The 21,755-nt window shown below is 55.2% G+C and overlaps 1 protein-coding gene across 1 annotated transcript in view; it reads left to right on the top strand.

Moving 5' to 3' along the window:
- EPHA10 (EPH receptor A10) overlaps positions 1 to 21,412 on the top strand; it is a 43,638-nt gene extending 22,226 nt beyond the window's left edge. Inside the window, exons 6-17 of the mRNA XM_018041849.1 lie at positions 3,111 to 3,244; positions 6,454 to 6,625; positions 10,702 to 10,810; positions 14,414 to 14,475; positions 15,038 to 15,163; positions 16,191 to 16,376; positions 16,825 to 16,886; positions 17,122 to 17,325; positions 17,551 to 17,700; positions 17,946 to 18,139; positions 18,691 to 18,846; positions 18,994 to 21,412. Coding sequence (XP_017897338.1) covers positions 3,111 to 3,244; positions 6,454 to 6,625; positions 10,702 to 10,810; positions 14,414 to 14,475; positions 15,038 to 15,163; positions 16,191 to 16,376; positions 16,825 to 16,886; positions 17,122 to 17,325; positions 17,551 to 17,700; positions 17,946 to 18,139; positions 18,691 to 18,846; positions 18,994 to 19,108 — 1,670 coding nt within the window. The 3' untranslated portion in view covers positions 19,109 to 21,412. The remainder of the gene's footprint in view (positions 1 to 3,110; positions 3,245 to 6,453; positions 6,626 to 10,701; positions 10,811 to 14,413; positions 14,476 to 15,037; positions 15,164 to 16,190; positions 16,377 to 16,824; positions 16,887 to 17,121; positions 17,326 to 17,550; positions 17,701 to 17,945; positions 18,140 to 18,690; positions 18,847 to 18,993) is intronic.

The raw sequence follows: 21,755 nt of genomic DNA, 5'->3' as shown, positions 1-21,755 counted from the left end.
GCCCTCAGGGTTCATCTGTGCTTTTGCTAATGGAAGGATTTCTTTTTTTTTTTTAATGGCTGAATAACATAGCATTAAATATATATATATATGATTTTGTCTTTATCCATTTGTCTGTCAGCAGACACTTAGATTGTTTCTGTATCTTGGCTATTGTCAATAACGCTGCAATGAACATGAGAGTGCAGTAGTCTGTACAAAATTGTGATTTCATTTCCTTGGGCTGTATACTCAGAAGAGGGATTGCTAGATCACACGGTAGTTCTATCTTTATTTTTTTTTTAAATCAATATTTTTGTTGAAGTATAGTTGATTCACAATGTTATGTTAGTTTCTGCTATACAGCAAAGTGATTCGGTTACATACATTTAAAAAATACTCATTTCCATTATGGTTTATCATAGGATACTGACGAGTTCCCTGTGCTCTACAGTAGGACTTAGCTGTCATCCATTCTCTGTATAAAAGCTTACATCTGCTACCCCTAACCTCCCACTCTGCCCCTCTCCAGACTCTCTCCCACCTTGGCAACCACCAGTCTGGCCTCCATATCTGAGGTTCTGTTTTACAGACAGGTTTATTTGTGTCATATTTTAGATTCTGCATGTAAGCGCTGTCATATCGTATTTGTCTTTCTCTTTATGACTTACTTAATATGGTCATCTCTAGTTGGATCCTATTTTTATATTTTTATAAAAACCTCCATATGTTTTCCATAGTGTTTGCACTAATTTACATTCCCGCCTACAGTGCGCAGGGTTCCAGTCTCTCCACAGTCTCACTAACACTTGTTATTTCTGGCTTTTTGTGTTTTTTTTTTTTTTTATCCTAACAGGTATGAGGTGATATCTCATAGTTTTGACTTCCATTTCCCTCATGATTAGTGATACTGAACATCTTTTTATGTGCTTATTGGCCGTTTGCACATCTTTGGAGAAATGTCTATTCACATCCTCTGCCCATTGAAAAGATTTATGATTTATTTCTTATTTTGGCTCTGTCGGGTCTTTGTTGCTGTCACGGGCTTTCTCTAGTTGAAGAGAGCAGGGACTGCTCTCTGTCACGGCGTGCAGGCTTCTCGCCGTGGTGGCTCCCTTGTTGGGGAGCACGGGCTCGAGAGCATAGGCTCACAGTTGTGGTGTGCGGGCCTCACGCGTGTGAGGTCTTCCGGGAGCAGGGATCGAACCCGTGTCCGTCGCACTGGCAGGTGGATTCTCAATGCTGGACGACCAGGGAAGTCCCTGCCCATTTTTAAACTGGGTTATTTGTGGGGTTTGGTGTTGCTATTGTTGAATTGAAGGAGTTTGTTTTAAATTCTGGACATTAACCCCTTATCAGATCTATGGCTAGTAAATATTTCCCCCATTCCGCGGGTTGCCTTTTCACTCTGTTGATTGTTTCCTTTGTTGTCCAGATGTTCTTAAGTTTGTAAAAACTTTGCCATTTGTTGTTTTTACATTTGCTGTCTATGCTTTTTGCTTTTTGTGTCATATTCAAGAAATCTGCCAAATTCGGTATCATGAAGCTTTTCCTCTATATTTTCTTCTAGAAGTTTCAGGTCTTACATTTATGTCTGTAATTCATTTTGAGGTCATCTTTGTATGTAACTAAGGGTACAACTTAATTCTTTTTCACATGGACATTCAGTTTTCCTACCACCATTTGTTAAAGAGACTTTTTATTTTGTAATAAACTTAAGTAAGTGGGATTTCTTTCTTGATTTTCACTTCATATTGTTCATAGTGGGTGGAAATGTGAATGATTTTCTGTGATTTGATTTTGTATCCTGCAATTTTGCCAACAGCATTTTCTGTGGAACCTTTAGTGTTTTCTACATATAAGATTATGTCATCTGTGGACAGAGATCATTTTACTTCTTCCATTCCAATCTGGAAGCCTTTTATTTCTTTTTCTTGCCTAATTGCACTGTCTAGGACTTCCAGGACTGTGTTGAATAGAAGTGGCAAGATTCCTAATCTTCAAAGGAAAGCTCTCAGCTTTTCACCATTGAGTATGATGTTAGCTGGAGCTTTTCATTTATGGCCTTCATATTGTTGAGGTAATAGATGGGGAAACAGTGGAAACAGTGTCAGACTTTATTTTGGGGGGCTCCAAAATCACTGCAGATGGTGATTGCCACCAGGAAATTAAAAGACGCTTACTCCTTGGAAGGAAAGTTATGACCAGCCTAGATAGCATATTAAAAAGCAGAGACATTACTTTGCCAACAAAGGTCCGTCTAGTCAAGGTTATGGTTTTTCCAGTAGTCATGTATGGATGTGAGAGTTGGACTGTGAAGAAAGCTGAGCACCGAAGAATTGATGCTTTCGAACTGTGGTGTTGGAGAAGACTCTTGAGAGTCTCTTGGACTGCAAGGAGATCCAACCAGTCCATGCTAAAGGAGATCAGTCCTGGGTGTTCATTGGAAGGACTGATGCTGAAGCTGAAACTCCAATACTTTGGCCACCTCATGCGAAGAATTAACTCATTGGAAAAGATTCTGATGCTGGGAGGGATTGGGGGCAGGAGAAGAAGGGGACGACAGAGGATGAGATGGCTGGATGGCATCACCAACTTGATGGACATGGGTTTGGGTGAACTCTGGGAGTTGGTGATGGACAGGGAGGCCTGGCGTGCTGCAGTTCATGGGGTCGCAAAGAGTCGGACACGACTGAGCGACTGAACTGAACTGAACTAATTTCCTTCTATTCCTAGTTTATTTGAGTATATTACCTCTTGACCAGACTATTAGAATAGTTAAGTAGCTTGTCTTCCTGTCTGCTGTGCTGTCTAGTATTTCCAAGCCACAGAGCATGTAGAGATAGCCTGGGGGAATTAGAACCAGCCACCTGCAGGGAAGCTGGAGTGTAGGGGGTGGGCAAGCAGCACGTGGCCTGCTGCTTTCCTGCTCAGAACCAAGGAAGCCAAGAGCTGTGGAGTCAGACCTTTCCTCTAGCCTCAGGACGACGCTATCCCTCAGGCCCCGCCCCTCAGGAGCCTCTTGCTCCACCCACAGCCCCTTGGGCCCCGCCCCATTTGGCTTCCCACGCACGCCGCCTTTCCAGCCCGCTGCCCCTGCCCCAGAGAACCTCGCATTACTCAACTTGCAGCGCCCTGGGAGGAGGATGAGATCCGCAGGGACCGAGTGGAGCCCCAGAGCGTGTCTCTGTCGTGGCGGGAGCCCATCCCCGCGGGAGCCCCAGGGGCCAACGGCACAGAGTATGAGATCCGATACTTCGAGAAGGTGAGTCTGGGTCTGGGAGGGACGTGGGGTTGCATTACCAGCTGCGATCTGTCCCCCTCTCCTGCCGGCTTCCTTTTATTTACAAGGCCCTCCCAGCATGAGTCCTTCTTGCTTTGTCTCTAAACATCCTCACTGGCCCCCTAAGCGGCCTCCCCAGCCGGAGGTTCTTCCTGGCCCCTCCTCACCGTGGACACACAGCTCTCCCTCTTTCCTCGGGGCTTCTTTCGGTAACCCGTCATCGTGTCCATTTTCACCACTGCTGCCTGGTGTTACGGTGGACAAAAAGCTTCCTCTGGGGGCTGATCCAGACTTTCTGGGGCTGGATTCTGTGCATAGTTTGCAGCCCTTTTAAGAAAAAGAACGCAGAAACATACTGTTTCAAATTTTATGGAAAAGTACCACTGTGGGAACATGTTGCCAGGTCTGGTGGTGTGCCAGAGCTCAGCATAAATAATATGCTGATAAATAATGCACTGATAAATGTTCGGAGAAGGCACTGGCGCCCCACCCCAGTCCTCCTGCCTGGAAAATCCATGGGTGGAGGAGCCTGGTGGGCTGCAGTCCATGGTGTCGCTAAGAGTCAGACACGACTGAGCGACTTCACCTTCACTTTTCACTTTCATGCATTGGAGAAGGCAATGGCGCCCCACTCCAGTACTCCTGCCTGGAAAATCCCATGGGCGGAGGAGCCTGGTGGGCTGCAGTCCATGGGGTCGCTAAGAGTCAGACACGACTGAGCGACTTCACCTTCACTTTTCACTTTCATGCATTGGAGAAGGCAATGGCACCCTACTCCAGTACTCCTGCCTGGAAAATCCCATGGGCGGAGGAGCCTGGTGGGCTGCAGTCCATGGGGTCTCTAAGAGTCAGACACGACTGAGCGACTTCACTTTCACTTTTCACTTTCATGCATTGGAGAAGGCAATGGCAACCCACTCCAGTGTTCTTGCCTGGAGAATCCCAGGGATGGGGGAATCTGGTGGAATGCCATCTCTGGGGTTGCACAGAGTCGGACACGACTGAAGCGACTTAGCAGCAGCAGATAAATGTTTAACAGTCAGCTCTCACAGCAATGAATGTATGCATTCGCATTTTAATTTTACTGATGTGGAGACTCTGTAACCAGTCGTTTACAAATAATAATAGAAAGTATACAGTGTTCCTTATTGTAGACTCTGTAGGGCCAGCTGATTCTCCTAGGATACTTCTCTTGATTTTGGCTGACTTCTTGTATCTGTGGTCAGTCTATGGTTGCAGCTCAAGGGTGGTTTAGCAAGTGGAGTTAGGTCCAGATCCACTCTCTCTTTCTGCATAAGTTGATGGTCTTTGAATTTGATAGGTAATCTACAGGTAAAGTGTTCTCACTTTGGTGATGACTCTACTCGTTAAAGCAAAACTCTGCTTTCAACTTAGCACTACCTGCGTTAGGACTTCACCCCCTCCTCAGTGACCCCAGGGAGTTCTTTGCTGAATCAGATAACAGATTTTGAAAAGAGAAATCTGGAGAGCTGTGAGCTGAGAGAGAGAGAGAGAGGAAGTTGGGGGCTTTCAACCCAGAGATGGTAGCTGAAGCCAAAGGACCTGAGGGGATGGCCAAGGGAGGGGGGAATGAGTGAGAAAAGCAGCTGGGACAGGGTTCTGGGGGTCCCTGATGTCAAGGAGACCACAGTGAAGGTCCCTGGGAAGGAGCCAGGCAGGCAGCAGTTGCTTAGAAAGGGCTCACTGAACTGACACTCGGGGATCAGAGTGTAGATGCAGTCCCAGTGCTGAGCTGGGTGGATGCTCCCTGGCCCATGGGGAGTGTGAATTTGCTGGGAACAAAAACCCTTGACAAGAGGAGCCAGAACAAAAGGGGCTGTGTTTGAAAGCCTTCAGGGAGTCTCAGGGAGCCTGGTGACCAGGAGCATGGCAGGAGTCAGCAGCCCCTCATCTCTGAGTTCTCTCCATACCAACCCCACCTCCTCTGCAGGGAGGGTTGTTTCTAGCACCTTGCAGCCGCCCAGGCTGGCAGCCCCTTTTCCCCCTCCCCTCCCCGAGCCTGCTTATAAATTCTGCAGCCAGGGCCTCACTGTCTTTCCATGGTATGTTCAAATGCCCAGAAGTGGGATTCTGATTGGCCCAGCTTGGGTCAGAGTCTGCCCTGATTCCTGAATACCGGGCCTGTAGAAGTGGGGGCACAGACATAGGGGAGAAGTACTCTTGCCTGGAAAGTTCCATGGATGGAGGAGCCTGGAAGGCTGCAGTCCACGAGGTCGTGAAGAGTCGGACACGACTGAGCGACTTCCCTTTCACTCTTCACTTTCATGCATTGGAGAAGGCAATGGCAACCCACTCCAGTATTCTTGCCTGGAGAATCCCAGGGATGGGGGAATCTGGTGGGCTTCCATCTGTGGGGTCGCACAGAGTCGGACATGACTGACATGACTTAGCAGCAGCAGCAGCAGCAGCACCTTTGGGGGCTGTGAGTGTGGCAGAGGCTCTAATCAGGGGGTGTGCGCAGAGATGGAATGATGGCAGCACGTCCAGCACGCACCATGATCAGATGTGTTGGGGGCAGGATGACGTAGTGCACAGAAGGAATTGGGAAGGTGTCACCCAGCCCCTTCCCTGCTGGGAGCATCACCTGTACAAGGAGATAGGAAGGCTGGTGTGAGGACTGTAGGAAGTCAGCTCCTATAGGGTCTAGCCCAGCAGTGGGCAGTGAATGGGCCCTTGGTGGGGGGCTGTGGGTGAGCCTCTCAGCCCCTCTGATCCGAATTCCTTATCTGTGAATCCACACCTTGCAGGACATTGTGAAAGTCCAAGGACAAGGGGAAAGAAAAGACCAACAAGGGCCGGGCAGGTGTCAGGGCTCATTTCCTTCTTCTTTCCTTGGAGGGGTCAGGTGTAGTTCCTCCTCTAGACTGCCGTTCATCCTAGCATCCCCAATAAGGCCAGCATCTTCTCTAAAGTTTCTGTTACTCAGAGGTGGGGCTGTTCTCAGTTAAGGTACCACCGAGTATAGGTGGAAACTTGTGGTGGAGAAAGGGGCTGGGGATCTTCTGGAAGAAAGCTGTGAGATTCCTCCCAGATGAGTAGAGTTACTTCAGCAGCCTGGGCTCCTCCTCCCAGAGTACCTCTGCCACCTCCCTACCCCTTCCCTCCACATTCTCCCAGGAGCATGGGGCCAGCCCTGGGTCTGGGCCTCATGTGTCTCTGTCTCTCCCCAGGGTCAGAGTGAGCAGACTTACTCGACGGTGAAGACAGGGGCGCCTGCGGTCACTGTCACTAACCTGAAGCCGGCTACCCGCTACGTCTTTCAGATCCGGGCAGCTTCCCCAGGGCCCTCCTGGGAGATCCAGAGCTTCAACCCCAGCATTGAAGTGCTGACCCCAGGAGAGGGTAAGTGATACGTGCAAGAGGAGAGAAAACCCAGCCTGGGGCTGGAGCATGGAGGCAAATTAAGGGGTTATCTGTGCAACTAAGGGAACCTGCAGAATAGTTCGGTTGCAACCTAACTAACGAATGAGACTGGAATCCAGTAACTAGTGGCTCAGATTGGGTACCTGTCCTGGAAGAACTCACAGGGAAGGGATCCATGAACAGCTAGAACCCAGGTCTCAGCTGGTATTTCCCTCCCATGTCTCGAGGAAATATCCTCTGCCCTCTCCAAGATTCCTCTCTTTTCTTGGGAGGACTTTTCTTCTCCTGGTCACTTCTTGTCCTTGACCACTAAATTCTTGTTCCCATCCTGCTGCTTTCTCTCTGTCATGACACAGACTCAAACGTGGGCACCATCCCTCTTCCCATTACGCCTTAGCGTGTGAAGTCGAGAGGTCGGCCCAGCTTACCCTCTGGACTTCCAGGTCCTGATGTCCATCATCCCAGCATCCAGCCTCTGCTGAGGGTTGGGGCACACCAAGGGAGTGTCAACCTGCAGCAATAAACCAAGTGAAAACACCAGAAGCGGTTAAGACTCCGAGCTTTCACTACTGGGTTCAATCCCTGGTCAGAGAACTAAGACCCCACAAGCTGCGTGGTGTGGCCGAAGGCAAACAGACCAACACAACACCAGGAGAACTGCGCACTTTCAATGGGCGAATTGTATGGTGTGAGAATAATTTCTCAATACAGTTGTTATCAAAACAAAGCAAAACAAGAACTGAACATCAGATATTCCTGATCCTAAAACAGTTCCAGCTCTCGGCCGTGGTGTGGTACTGCCCCTCCTGCCCTGGCCTCCCTGCCCTGGCTCCTCCTCCCCGCTCCCCCAGGCCCCCAGGCCCCTTCCGGATGTGCACGGAGCATTTACTGCTTTCTTTTGGTCTCCTGCCGCTAACCCAGCCCTCAGGGCCTCACCCCTATCTACCCCAAGCAGCTCATGGAAGTATTTTTCCTGGACAAAAGGCAGTTTGCCCTAAGAGGCATCCTGGCACCAGCTGTCAAGATAATAATTCTTTCCAACCTGCTACATGAGTCGAATCCAAGATAGAAAGAGTTCTGAGCGCAGAGGGAGGTGGAGATAAAGTGTTGAGGGAGGTTGCCTTCTGGGAAGGAGACAGCACTTCTTGCTCGAATGCCTGTCTCTGCTAGACCCCAGCCAGGTGCTGGTGAGAGGAGATTAGAGCTGGGTCTTGAAGGCTGGGGAACATTGGAGTTCTCCGTGGGGAGGTGGGCAGGGAAGGCATCTTGGAGGGTGAGAGGCAGCAGAACAAAGGCTCGTGGGTTGGGCTGGAGTGGATGTGGTGGAGGGCAGGTGCTGGGGGCCGGTAGCTGAAGAGGACTGATGACCTGTTAATATGGTGCTTCTCAGTAGGGGGATCCCTGGGTCTGGAAGATCCCCTGGAGAAGGAAATGGCAACCCACTCCAGTATTCTTGCCTGGGAAATCCCTTGGACAGAGGAGGCTGGTGGGCTACAGTCCATGGGGCCGCAAAGGGTCAGATACAAATGAGCTACTGAGCGCACACAGTCGGTAGACGTGCCGCTCAGCCCCTGGCCTCCTCTGTTGTGGCCCTGGCTACAGAGAGTGGTTCCCCAATCGCAGAGCACTTTTTCCAGTGAGCTGTGACCCCAAGTCAAGATCACGAGGAGGACCATGCTGCACCACTGTACTAGCTAACCACTGCTGTGTAGCCAATTACCCTCAACTCAACAGCCAAAACCAATATTCATTCATGACCTCGTGGTTTCTGTGGGTCAGGAATGTGCGTGCGGCTTAGCCCTCACTGCAGCCCAGGTGTCCTCTCCTGCAGTCATCTCCAGGCTCAGCTGGGGCGGAGTAGAGGGGAGGGGAGGGGAGGGGTGTGTGCTTCCTTAGTTGGACCCTTGCTGGCTGCTTGCTGGAGGCAGGCGCGAGATTCCTAGGCTTCTCCAAGGGCTGCTCATAACCCAGCAGCCAGATTCTTCTAGAGACTGTGAGAGAGAGCGGGAGCAAGAGGGCGCCCAAGACAGAAGCCGATCTCTTGTAACTTAATCATGGTGGTGACATCCCATCCCTTGTGCTGTATTCTGTTCATTAGAAGCAAATGACTGTGTTCAGCCCATGCTCATGGGGGAAGGAACACCAGGAAGCGGAGAATCCTGTAGGGCTGTCTCAGAGGCCGCCGGCCACACCAGTTTTCTCTGCATCCTCCATTTCCGTGTCCACCAGGACAGCTCATTTCCAACAGTCCTTGGCGACAGTTCCATCTTCTGCCACCACTCAGGCCCAGGGCCCTATTCCCCTTCTCTGGAAATGGGGGCTCTGAAATCTACTCTTTTGACCCTGACCTTGTTGACCTCTGACCCTCCCTTTCTCTGCTGTCACTCTTCCTCACTTGCTGTGTGACATCCTAATAGCAGCTCTTGAGATCTGACCATATCTGTCCGGCTCCCAGTCCCTCCTGGCCCCATGATCGTCTCTCCCCAGCCTCTGCAAACTCTCCTGGTTGAAGCACTCTCCAGCCCTGCTGGCCCCCATTCCCCGAAAATTATTTTGCACCCACCCCACTGTCCCCAGGACTGGCTCTCCTCCATCGTCCCTCGCCAAGGCTGCCTGCTAAAGTGTCTTTTTCTAATCCCAGTTTATTCATCAGGGCTGCGTAGCATCTTCCCCATCCCTGATAGTTATCCCAAACCTTTATCTCTTCCAAGCACCCCCTCTCTTTCCCCACTCCTGACCTAGCAGATTCCCTCATTCCTCTCCTTGTGGGAAGGAACTCTGTCCACTGCTCTGGGCTCCCTGTTACCCTCAAGATAAAGCTCATCCTCCTGACCTAGCATTCAAGGCCCTTCTGGGTCTGTCACCTCCCCCAGTTCCCTTCATCCTCCTGCCTTCCAGCTTTATCTCTTCACATCTTGCATCTCTACCTCCATGCAGCCTGCTTTCCAGCCACATGGGATGGCCTGTTGTTTTCCAGACCCAGCAAGTGCATCTAAGCATCATCAACAACCCTGTCCATCTTCCAGGTCTAGTACAGATGATGCCTTTTCTGCAAAACCTTCCCCACTGGCTTTAGGAAGAAATGATTGTGCCTCTGCTCAGCTCTGATTGTGCCTCTGCTCAGCTCTGCCCCTGTCTCTGTTTCTTTTTTTCCATTGATTTTTCATTTCTGTCTCCCCTGCTGGTCAGTACATCCCTCCAGAGCAAGGATTCTGGCTCATTCATTGCCGACTCCCCAGGACCACTGCCAGCCTGGTGCACGTGTTGAATGGATGGATGGGTGGATGGGGCTGAGGGCCTGGGGTCCTCTTGGCCCCTCTGATGGGGAAATAGTTCAAAGCAGAGGCTTTAGGAATCAGGTTTGAATCTTAAGGTCACTGTTTATTGGCTTTGTGACCTTGGGCAAATTACATAACTTTTCTTGATGTCAGTTTCCTCAGCTGCAGAATGGAGACAGTTCACTTCCCTGGCTTCTTGTGATGATGAAACAGGATTGTTTAGTTATGGCACATAAGTGTGCATTAAATGTTAACTCATCATTCTTACTGTTAGAGAGGATGAGACGGTTAGATAGTATCAGTGACTCAATGGACATGCAAACCCCAGGAGACAGTGGAGGACAGGGGAGCCTGGGCATACTACAGCCATTGCTGTAAAGAGTCTGACGTGACTTAGCAACTGAACATCAGCAAAAATTGTCGGTGACAGTTCTGGTTTGGGGTTGGGGAGCTCAGAGAAAAGGCCATGCCCCTGCAGAGCCACCTTCCTTGTGCATCTATAAGGCAAAAAGGAAGGCCCGAGCCTGCCTGTCTGGATGCCTGCTCCTCTCTCTCAGAGCTGGGCTGCAGTAGAAGTGACCCCGCCCTGGAAAAGGACGAAGCTTCAGGTGCCATTGCGGTTGGTGGGGGCAGCCTTGGTCCCCGGCTGCTGGGAGGCCAGGCCGAGGGTGGAGGTGCTGTGGACATCCTGCTGTGGGGTGAGGACAGGAGTCTGTCCTGGGGCTTACCCAGGAGCCTGGTCCTCTGCCTCTCTCAACCTCGTGGTTTTCCTCCCAGCCACCTCCGGGTCCAAGGACCAGAGCCCCGCAGTTGTCGTCACCGTGGTAACCATCTCAGCCCTCCTCGTCCTGGGCTCTGTGATGAGCGTGCTGGCCATTTGGAGGAGGTAGGTGACTGGTTCCAGCCTGGCTGTCCCCTGGCAGGCTGTGTCCCTGCCTTCAGGTACCTGTATCTGTATCCGCATTTGCACATGTGCGGATTTGCACAGGCGAGCATACCACTGTGTAGAGACAGGCCTGACTGGTGCTGTCCTGGCCCCTCCCCCCATGCCCTGCTCCTGCTCAGCTGCTGTGGGATAAAGGGGATTTAGCTCCTTCACTCATTAAATGTCAGAAGGCATCACTACGGAGGGAATGAAGCTCCAGCTGCTCCGGTGTAATTGGGAGCCTCCCGAGGCGCTAGAGGCCCCCAGTCCCTGCCCCCAAGGGATCTGGAGGCCCTTTAACACAGGCAGAGAGAAGAAAGGCAGAAACTGCGTGTGCGTGGGGGGGGGGGCAGGGAGAGCAGGGAGGGGAGCTCATGTGCCAGAAACCCCCAAGCCCCAGAGGAAGGGAGCTTGCAGGAGAGTGGGCAGAGAAAGGGGATGGGTGGAGGGGGGAAGATATGGAGCTTGGGTCTGGCTCAGCAAAGATAGAGTCCCTTTGGCAGAGGCACCCCAGGTGGGTTCCAGGCTGGGGCTGAGGTCAGCAGACTGGAGGGGCTGGGAAGGCTGCATGTGACAGGCTGGAGTAGGGGGAGCAGAGGAAAGGAATGAGCTGGTCCGGGAGGCACACGTCAGCATCCTGGAACTGCCTGCGGGCCAGAGGGGCAGCGAGCTTTCATCTGGCTCAGATGGGGTTATTTGCTTGGCCTTAAGTGAGGCGCTGAAAGTGACTGAGGAGGAGAGGATCTGGGAGCCAGCTCTGCCCCAGCCAGGTGAGTCAGGAAAGCAGGACAAGAGTAAAATCTCCTTGATCATGGAGCTTAAAGGTCCACAGATGAGACGCGTTGGAAAAGCGGGAATGGACAGGAGCTGGGAGCAGCTTGTGCTGGCCATGAGCTCAGGGCCTCCGGGAGGCAGGAGAGGATGGGGGAGAGGTGAGCAAGAAGGGCATCTTTGGGCAGAGGCTGCAAGACAGGAGCGGCTGCCCAGGAGCACCTCAGAGACCGCTGCACTAGAGCAGGCAGGGCAGGCCAGGTGTGGATTTCAAAACCTACTCAAAATCAAATGGCACCAGCATGGGAATCTGCCAGGTCCAGCACTGATGGGCAGGGACACGCGTCTCCAGCACACATGCCCCTACTTCCCTCGCCCACCTCCTCTGCTCCCCATCTCTGCAGCCCCCCGCTCTGTACAGTGGGCCCCTCACCTCCACTTGCTCTCCCAGCCTATCCTGGCTCACCCCAGTTCTCACTAGGGGGTGTCGTCCTCAGGTGGAAGCGTCTCGCTTTCTCTGTTGCTCCTCCACCCACTCGGCCTCGCCCCCTGCATCCCTCCTCAGCTCTCCCGGATGTTCATGGACATCCTGTTCCCACGCTGGATGACCTCACTAGCCATTGGACAACCTGCCCCAGCCCTTGGCCTCTGGGGTCTTTGACTTCATTTCCACGGATCCCCTCTCCTGTTCCGCCTCAGCTGCCCTCTCCCGTCTCTTGACGTGGACCAGGCCATCAGCCCAGTTCTGCTTGTGCCCTGCAGACTGCTGGTCCTCGCAGCTCACTCTCTCAGCTGTGTCTGCTGCACCTGCTCTTGGCCTGCACCACTGAGTCAGGCACACCTGCCTGTCTCTGCATCCATCCTCTCCCTCCGTTTCTCTAGAGGAAGTGCCATCCTCCCGGCCGGGATCAGTCCTTCTACCTGTGATTGAAACCCGCCCCTTCCTGCCTTCTCAGGAGCCCTTACTATTGATCCCATCTACTTCTTCCCTATATGCTGGCTAACATTTGTTGAGTGCTTTGTAAGCTCTTGGCGCCAGTGTGATCAGGCAGGGCTGTCTTGATCCTAATCATATTAAAGAGAAAACCAGCCACCTGATCCACAGACAGTGAGGGAAGGACCTAGGGAGTTGGTCCATGCCATCAGATTCCAGAGCCCACGCGGGGGACCGCGGTCATGACCACTCCATCCTGCGTGATCGCCTCCACTGGCATCGACAGGTGGCCATCTCTCTCAAGTCTCCCTCAGCTCTCCCCCTTGAGTCTTCACGTGACCTTGCCCTTCTGATCCTGTTTCCTTCCTTGCTTCCTATGACATCACCGCCCCTACCACCTTCTGCCCCCGATTTCCCTTCTACTTCCCTGCAGTTTCTCTGGTGGCTCTTTCATGGTATCCTCGGTGGCTTCCTTCTCTGTTGTGTTGTTAGTCGCTCAGTCCGACTCTTTGCGACTTCGTGGACGGTAGCCCACCAGGCTCCTCTGTCCCTGGGATTCTCCAGGCAAGAATACTGCAGTGGGTAACCATTCCCTTCTTCAGGGGATCTCCCCAACCCAGGGATTGAACCTGGGTCTCCTGCATTGCAGGCAGATTCTTCACCATCTGAGCCACCAGGGAAGCCCTCCTCTCCTCTTCCCTATCTCTAGATGGGGGGGAGCGGGACGGGTCCTCAGACTTGTTCCCCATCCCCATCCCGCTTCTCAGGCTCCCTCCTCTCCCTGGACAAGGCCCCCAGCTCTAGAACTTGTATCTCCAGAGCAGACCCTTCTTCTAAACTACACCCCCCGCCCCCGCCACACGCAGCTAACTCCCTGCTCACTGATCAGCCCTGCTTATCCCAGAGGTGCTGCAAACTCAAATTTCTAAACGGGAACTTGTCATCGCTCCGCCTTGGTGAATGGTACCTGCCTCGCTTCACTGGGCAAGCTGGAACACTACAGTGGTTCCTACCTTTGCTCTCTCCCTTTCTGACCTCCAGCCTTCCCCAAGCCCCGTGGCCCTGTCACCTCAATGTCACTCTTACTTTTCTCCATCCCTGGTCACCCCGTAGCCTGAGCCATCTCCTGCCATCTCCTGCAGGGACAACAGCAGCAGCTGGGATGATCTTTCTAAAGTGCAAATTGAACCGTGGCACTCCCCTGCTCAAAGCTGCCTCCCCCTGGGGCTCTCCTCTTCCCCACCCCCAGAATAAAACCTAAGTCTTTATGTGGGCCTGCAAGAGCCTGCCTTGGGGGCCCGGGTGCCAGCCCATGACTTTGTTGATCGTGATGTAGTCCTTTGGCCCACGGTGGCCTCTCTCGGGAAGCCATCCTTGATGGTCTCAACCCTGTCTCAGCTCCATGTTCCTACAGCGCACCGCCCTTCTCCTTTGCTCGGACCTGTGAGTGGGCTTGTGGTTCCTTCTCAAGGTCTGTTTTCTTGACTAGACCGGAAGTTGCCCCTGGGCGCAAGGCCTGCCTGTTGTGTTCAGCTGTAGGCAGGGAGGCAGCTTGGACTTGAAATCAGGGCATGGATTTGGGTGTCTCTGGAGTTGCAAGAATTCACGGCATCTCAAAGTGAAAATAACTAGGAATGCGGAGGGGGTGAGTGGTTAGGTCGGGGACTGAGGTTACATGTGTGCTGGGGGGAGAAGCTTCCAGACCCACAGGACAAGAAGGTCCCTCCCCTGGGGCACAGACCTTGTCCTTTTGGAGGGACAAAGAGGTGCCACCCTGGGTGCTGGTAAGATGGGAAGGGCTGGGACAGCCTGGCTCAAAGGATGACAGTGGACACCCCCACTCTCACCCCCTACCCCAGGCCCTGCAGCTATGGCAAAGGAGGTCGGGACGCCCATGATGAGGAGGAGCTGTATTTCCACTGTGAGTTGTCTGGGCCTGGGCTGGGGCGGGGCGGGCACCATCTCACCTTACTTCCTCAGTCCTCTTCCTGACTCCCCTTGCTTCAGTTCAGTTCAGTTCAGTTGCTCAGTTGTGTCCGACTCTTTGCGACCCCATGGACTGCAGCACACCAGGCTTTCCTGTCTATCACCAACTCCTGGAGTTTACTCAAACTCATATCCATTGAGTCGGTGATGCCGTCCAACCATCTCATCCTCTGTCGTCCCCTTCTCCCGCCTTCAATCTTTCCCAGCATCAGGGTCTTTTAATGAGTCAGTTTTTTCTATCAGGTGGCCAAAGTATTTATTGGAGTTTCAGCTTCAGCATCAGTCCTTCCAATGAATATTCAGTACTGATCTCCTTTAGGATGGACTGGTTGGATCTCCTTGCAGTCCAAGGGACTCTCAAGAGTCTTCTCCAACACCACAGTTCAAAAGCATCAATTCTATGGTGCTCAGCCCTTGGATACCTCCCCTCCCCCACCCCACTGCTCCAAGCACAGAGGCCCTTTCCCTCACTCCCATCTCTTTCTCCTCATTGCTAGTCAAAGTCCCAACTCGCCGCACGTTCGTAGATCCCCAGAGCTGTGGGGACCCGCTGCAGGCTGTGCATCTGTTTGCCAAGGAGCTGGATGCGAAAAGCGTCACGCTGGAGAAGAGCCTTGGAACAGGCAAACTGGGCACCCGGGGAATCCTTGTCTGTGGGGAAGCCCTTCCTCTACCCGTTGCTAGCCCTCCCTGGAAGCCCCTCCTACATCCCACCCCACCACTATCCTGTTAGCCTGCCTCCACCCCAAGTCCCGCCGCCATCTCTGCAGGCCTGGCCTTCACCCAGCCCCCATGCTGTCCAGGAAGCCCCCGCCTCCACATCAAGCTGGGCCTCTGCCCACCAGGGTCCAGGGAGGGAAGTGGCAGAGGAATCTGTGAGCCTGCCTTCCTACCCTTTGCCTGCCCCCAAGGTCAGAACTCTCTCCCTGCAGGCTCTTTCAGAGCTGGCTCTGCAGACTGCCACTGGCAGAAGTTTGGTCGCAGGCTTTCAAGGCCCAATGGGGAGGGGTGTTTGCAAGCTTGGGTTCCAGGCATACCTGAGTTCTAGCCCTGGCTCTGCCACTGACCAGGGGCTCGTCCGTCTTCTGCTCTGAGCCTCAGCTTCTTATATGTTAAATGGGCATGATATCTGCCTCAGAGATGCTGTGGGAGCGTCCCAGTGCTTAGCCCAGGGCCTGGCTCCTAGTGGGTGAGTGCTCTCTCACCATCAGTGCCCTGACTTCCTTGCTTCGTGTCTGCAAGCCCTCCGCCCCTGCGCTGAGAAAGCAGCACTTTGACCAGGAGCCCAACACTCTACCCTAGCACTGGCGGCAGACTCACTGGGCAGAGGCTGGAAAGGGGCAGCGTGGTGGAACAGATGCCATGGTCTCCCAGCACGCCTTTGATGTGCTGGCACGCGCATAGTCCTTCCTTTGAGGCTTTGAAATTTCCCACCACGGGAGGCAGGGAGGACTCCCCATTTCACAGAGGAGAAAACTGAGGCCAGAGGAGGGGCAGAGCAGACGGTCAGTACTCAGTTCACCAGGATTTGAACTCAGGAGCCCTGAGTCCCAGGCCAGAAAGGGCCCGTGAGCCACAAGCTGCTCACCCTGCCCGGGTTGGCTGAGGCTGCGGCCTCCGGTGGGTGTCTGAGGTGCTGTTCTCCCCCAGGGCGGTTTGGGGAGCTGTGCTGCGGCTGCCTGCAGCTCCCGGGCCGCCAGGAGCTCCCTGTGGCCGTGCACACGCTGAGGGAGGGCTGCTCCGACTCGCAGAGGCTCAGCTTCCTGGCTGAGGCCCTCACCCTGGGCCAGTTCGACCACAGCCACGTGGTGCGACTGGAGGGCGTGGTCACCCGAGGTAAGGCCGGTGCTCCACCAGCGTGGGTGGGTGGGAGGGGGAGGAGTCCGTGGTGTGGGAAGTGGGGTGCGCCACGCCCTCAGGCCCTCTTCTCAGTCTTGGGAGGGCACCTGACGCGGCCCAGCGTGGGGAGAGGAGCTCAGCTCTCTGTCACTGACTCAGGTGGCCTCTGACCCTGCGTGACCTCTGGCTATGTGGTGACACTCTGGGAGTGCATCCCTGGTGATTTCCACAGCTAACTTGCTGCACATCCTCACCCTGGCCTTTGTCCCCCTCAGACACCACCTCTCCTGCTGTTCAGCAGGAGAGGGCAGGCAGGAGAGGGGCGAGACTCAGGGAGCTGGGCCTTGGTCCTGGCCATCTTGGCGCGGGGCGAGGAGTGGGGGGCACGTGTGCTCACGGAGGGCAGCAGGCACCTGAGCATATATGTCCCCCTCCCTGAGCGCAGGAAGCACCTTGATGATTGTCACCGAGTACATGGGCCATGGGGCCCTGGATGGCTTCCTCAGGGTGAGTGGCCTGGGCCCCAGGGGGCACTGATGACTGAGGTTCTCTTGGTCCCTCACTTTTCCCTTTGGTGGGACTTGGGGTTGGCCTCATCCTCTGTAGAGATGCCCTCTGGCCAGGCTGACCTGGCAGGTAACGCAGCCAACTGAAGCCCAGAGAAGGCCAGTGACTTCCCTGGGGTCACACAGCACCAGGGAAGCGAGGGTGCAGCCGGCCTCCATCTCCTCCTCCCTCCCAGCGGCATGAGGGCCAGCTGGTGGCCACGCAGCTGATGGGGCTGCTGCCCGGCCTGGCGTCGGCCATGAAGTACCTGTCGGAAATGGGCTACGTCCACCGGGGCCTGGCCGCACGCCGGGTGCTGGTCAGCAGCGAGCTCGTCTGCAAGATCTCTGGCTTCGGCCGGGGCCCCCGGGACCGAGCAGAGGCGGTCTACACCACCATGGTGAGGGGCCCTTCCCCGCGCCCCCCTTCTCCCCCACTCCCGCCCCTCCCTCCAGCTGCCCACGCCAGCACGGGCCTCGCCTGCGGCCCCCTTGTGGGTTCTCCCTTAGATGAGCAGCTGCAGGCAGGCAGGTGGGGTGGGACCCCGAGGCGCTCTGCCGGCGGGGCACGCTGGCTGTGACTCCGGCCCCTCCTGCCCCTGAGCGGCCGGCCCGCCTGCCTGCAGAGTGGCCGGAGCCCGGCGCTGTGGGCCGCCCCCGAGACGCTCCAGTTTGGCCACTTCAGCTCCGCCAGCGACGTGTGGAGCTTCGGTGTCGTCATGTGGGAGGTGATGGCCTTCGGAGAGCGGCCCTACTGGGACATGTCTGGCCAAGATGTGAGTGGCTGCGGTGGCTCCAGCGCCTGGCCTTCCGATCCTGCTGCCCTCTGACCTCAGGCCCCAGCTCCCTGACCTCTGCCCATGAACCCTTGTCCTCCTAGCCCCAGGCCCTTCTTTACTGTCTGTTTCCAGTCCCTGCCTGGCCACCATTTGAGTCTTCCTGGGGATGGGGTAAGTGTGTGTACTGGGGGCCCTAAAACCTCCTGTCTGCCCACCACTCCCCCACTGCCGCCACGGCCTAGGTGATCAAGGCCGTGGAGGATGGCTTCCGGCTGCCGCCGCCCAGGAACTGCCCCTCCCCACTGCACCGACTGATGCTTGCCTGCTGGCAGAAGGACCCGGGTGAGCGGCCCAGGTTCTCCCAGATCCATGGCCTCCTGAGCAAGATGATGCAGGACCCAGAGCCCCCGAAGTGTGCTGACGCCACCTGTGCCAGGTACAGCATCACCTCACCTGTCCCAGGTGCCTTTCCAACTGTGCCGACACAGCCGAACTCTCGCCTTTCCATGCATGCCCTCCCTCCCCATGTAGGTGCCCCAGGTAGATGCCTTAGGCACATACAGCCTTTCATCTCAGTCATTTCTGCTTGTCCTGGGTTTTGCCCCACATATCCCGGGTACAGTGACCACGTAAGTAAGTGTGGTGATAGTCCTAACAAATCTGTAGTTCGGATAATACAAGTCACCTCCCCAACTTGCCTGCGTATACCCTACCCTAGACCATTCCAGACCCTCCTGGTGCCTTTAGCTGGCTCCTGTACAGCCTCTCCACCTGCCCTAGCGTCGTGAACCCCCGCCTGGCTCTGAGAACACCTGGAACCCTGTGTGAGCCAGGCCTACCCTGGGACTCAGTTATCTTCTCAGACAGCCTGTCCTCAGATGACATCGCCTGTCCTTTCTCAGATGATCGCTCCTCAGGAGAGCGACTGAGTCTGAGCCCCAGATCCCTACTGTCAACTGACCACAGCTCCTCCACCCCCTGCCCCAGGCCTCCCACGCCCCTGGCGGACCGTGCCTTCTCCACCTTCCCCTCCTTTGGCTCCGTGGGCGCGTGGCTGGAGGCCCTGGACCTGGGCCGCTACAAAGACAGCTTCGCTGCTGCGGGCTATGGGAGCCTGGAGGCTGTGGCCGCCATGACTGCCCAGTGAGTCTGAGGAGCCGGGGAGCCCTGCCCCTGCCTGCATGGGAGGCCCAGCTTGTCCTCATTCTGGGTTGTTCCCTGGGGGGTGGAGTGGAAGGGAGAGAAGACAGTGGGGATGAGCCAGCTAGATCTGACCAGCCTTCTTTCCAGGGACCTGGTGAGCCTGGGCATCTCATCGGTGGAACACCGGGAGGACCTCCTCAGCGGGATCAGTGCCCTGCGGGCCCGAGTACTCCAGCTGCAGGGCCGGGGGGTACAGGTGTGAGCAGCCCCACTCTTCTGGCCTGGACCCCAGGGGGGCCGCCAGCCCCCAGCCCCACCAGGACCCCTGCTGGCTGTGTTCCACCTGTGCAGAGGGGAGAGCCCAGAGCTTGCGTGGAGCCGCAGTCTTTCCCACTTCCCTGCCTGTTCCCCTCACTGCCCCCTGTCTGAGCACCTTGGCTGACTCAGTTCCCCCCTAGAAAAAAGGTTCAAATCCTGGGGAGGAGCCCTGAGATAACAGTGGGAGGAAATACAGGGTCACAGAGACCAAGGTGGGCAGGGGCAGGGAGGAAGACATAGCTTTAAATGGCCTGGTTCATGCCCTTCTGTCTTCCGCACCCACTGCAGTCTGGGGCCCACCCCAAAGGGTGCTGCACTTTCCCTCAGACCAGCGGGCAGCATGGGTCCCCGAGGGATGGGCTGCTCTGGGACCTAGCAAGGACCACCCATCCTGTGGGCCGTGGCTCTTCAGCTCCCTGTGGTCCAGCTGGGCCATGTCTGGACCCTGGTCCTGAGACCCAGGCGGGCAGAGGTGGTGCTGAGCTCAGGGGCTGAACCCTGAGGATCCCAGACTCAGGAGCTGATTTCTGCTTCCCCCACCGTTGGGCAGACCATTCTGGGTGAGGGTCCCGGTGCTCTCCTGAGGTCCCACTAGGCGTCCCCTACTACTTTGCATTCCTTTTATAAACTCACTGGCCAGGACATCTGGGAGGAACATGAGGATAGAGGTTTTCTGCCCGGGATTCCAAGAGCTTTGCTCCCAGCCCTGTGGATAGTGACTCTCAGAGAAGGAGCTTCTCTAATAGGCCAGTTCAGTCCTTACCATACAGGTGGGAAAACCAAGGCTCAATGAGGAGTCTGGGCCAGAGCTGGGCTTGAGCCCATGGGCCCAATTCCTGATCCAGAGTGTGGCTCTGGAGAGTCCTTGGTCCTCTGTGTGTTACCAACACTCTTCCCTGAGGCAGCCCAGGGGTACTCTGAGGTGACCCCTCTTTTGGAAACTTCATCCCCTGTACCACCCAGCCCACATGAAATGCCTCTTCCCTCTGGGTCCTCTTCTGCAGGGCTTTGGCAGGAGTGGTTGCGCTGAGCTGACTCCAGAGCTCCTCATCCAGGAGGGCTTCCTGGAGGTGGGGGTGATCATGAGGCCAGGGCTTTCACAGGACAGCAGGAAGGCAACTGGCCCTGGATAGGGTCACCCCTGACATACACCTGCTCTGGGGTGTGGCTGTGTGTGGGTGGGATGGGATGGGGTGGGAAGGGTTCAAGGGCTACAGGAAGGGGTGAAGGAGACACAGCCAGCCCTTGGAGGGGCCAGACAAGGCAGGGAGATGAGCTCAGGCTCCAGGAAGTGGTGCACGCCCACTGCTGGCAGACCTTGGGGCCTGAGGGCTCGTGGGCTGGAGGGGCAGATGGGCACTCTTGATGTGTGTATATGGAGGGGTGTCTGGGAAAGTTCCCTGGCTGAGTCTGATGCATCCATTGAATGAGACCTTGGAGGAGCCGGGGGAGGGCTCTTAAGGTTGATGGAGGGCCTAGGACAAAAGGAGTCCAAGCAGAGGGGCCTGCAGAGCATCCTGGAGGGAGGAGGAGGCAGTGCATCCCTGGGAGTGCTCCGTGGTGGGGGTGGGGCCTCCCAACAGTGCCTTTAGCCTCATCCTGCCAGCAGGGCAGGAGTCCCCCAGCCCCGCTCTCCATCTCCTGAGCACCTGTCTTGACTCAGTGTCCTGGGGGTGCCAGGAGAGGCTGAGACACTGCTTCTACCTTGGACAAAGCTGGAGGGTCCCTTGCCAGTGCCCTCCAGACTCTGCCCCCACTGCCCCCAGGAGAGCCTGGAAAGGACACACCAGCACCCCGTCTTGGTGGAGGGAGCCTCCCCCCATCTGCAGCTGCATCAGTCATGCTCTGGGGGCCAGGGTGTTCCCCCCGCCACCAGCTGTTCTGCAGAGTCCTCTGGCTGTTTTGGCAGGACTTCGGTGTCCAGGGTAGACCTCCCTTCCCGTGAGGAGTGAGGTCCCAGCATCCTGACAGGTCTCAGGCCTCAGCCCCACACAGGTTGCCGGTGTGATGTGGGCTGATGGCTCCCTGGGAGCCCTCTACAGATCTATTTTTATATGGAACATAATTATTCAATGGATAGAGAGAGGTGGCCTGCAACCTGCTCCCAGCACCCATATCTGAGCCCATCCAGGGAGGGAAGGGGCTGGTTGGGGGTGGGGAGAGTGGTTCCTTTGACTAATTCTGGAGATGTTTTTATATTTCTTGGGATCTATATGCAGGACAAAGTAATAAAAACTTGTCTGTGCCTAAAAACTTGTCTGTGCCTGTCAGTATGGTGCCTGTCAGTGACAACTGCTTAAACATTAAACTTGTATGGGAGGGTTTTACACCACTACTCCCCTACAAAGCGTTTGTCTGCAATCTCTCAGCTAGAGACACATTTAGGAGATAGGGCAGTGTGATTGAGGCTACTGTAGGGGTGAGGGATGGCTTCCCTGAGAAGGCAGCACTCTGAGGTGCCATTCCCTGAGATGGACCACTTAAAGGGAGGGGAGCCAGGTGGATAAGGGATGAGGAGGGAGCTCAGTTTTGGACAAGCTAAAACGTACATCGGATACTGTGAATAAAGGATGCCGGGGTGATATCCTGCC

The sequence above is a fragment of the Capra hircus genome, chromosome 3 (genome assembly GCF_001704415.2).
Source record: "Capra hircus breed San Clemente chromosome 3, ASM170441v1, whole genome shotgun sequence".
Taxonomy (NCBI): domain Eukaryota; kingdom Metazoa; phylum Chordata; class Mammalia; order Artiodactyla; family Bovidae; genus Capra; species Capra hircus.
The sequence above is the reverse complement of the archived record's forward strand: the minus strand, read 5'-3'. Positions and strand labels throughout refer to the sequence as shown.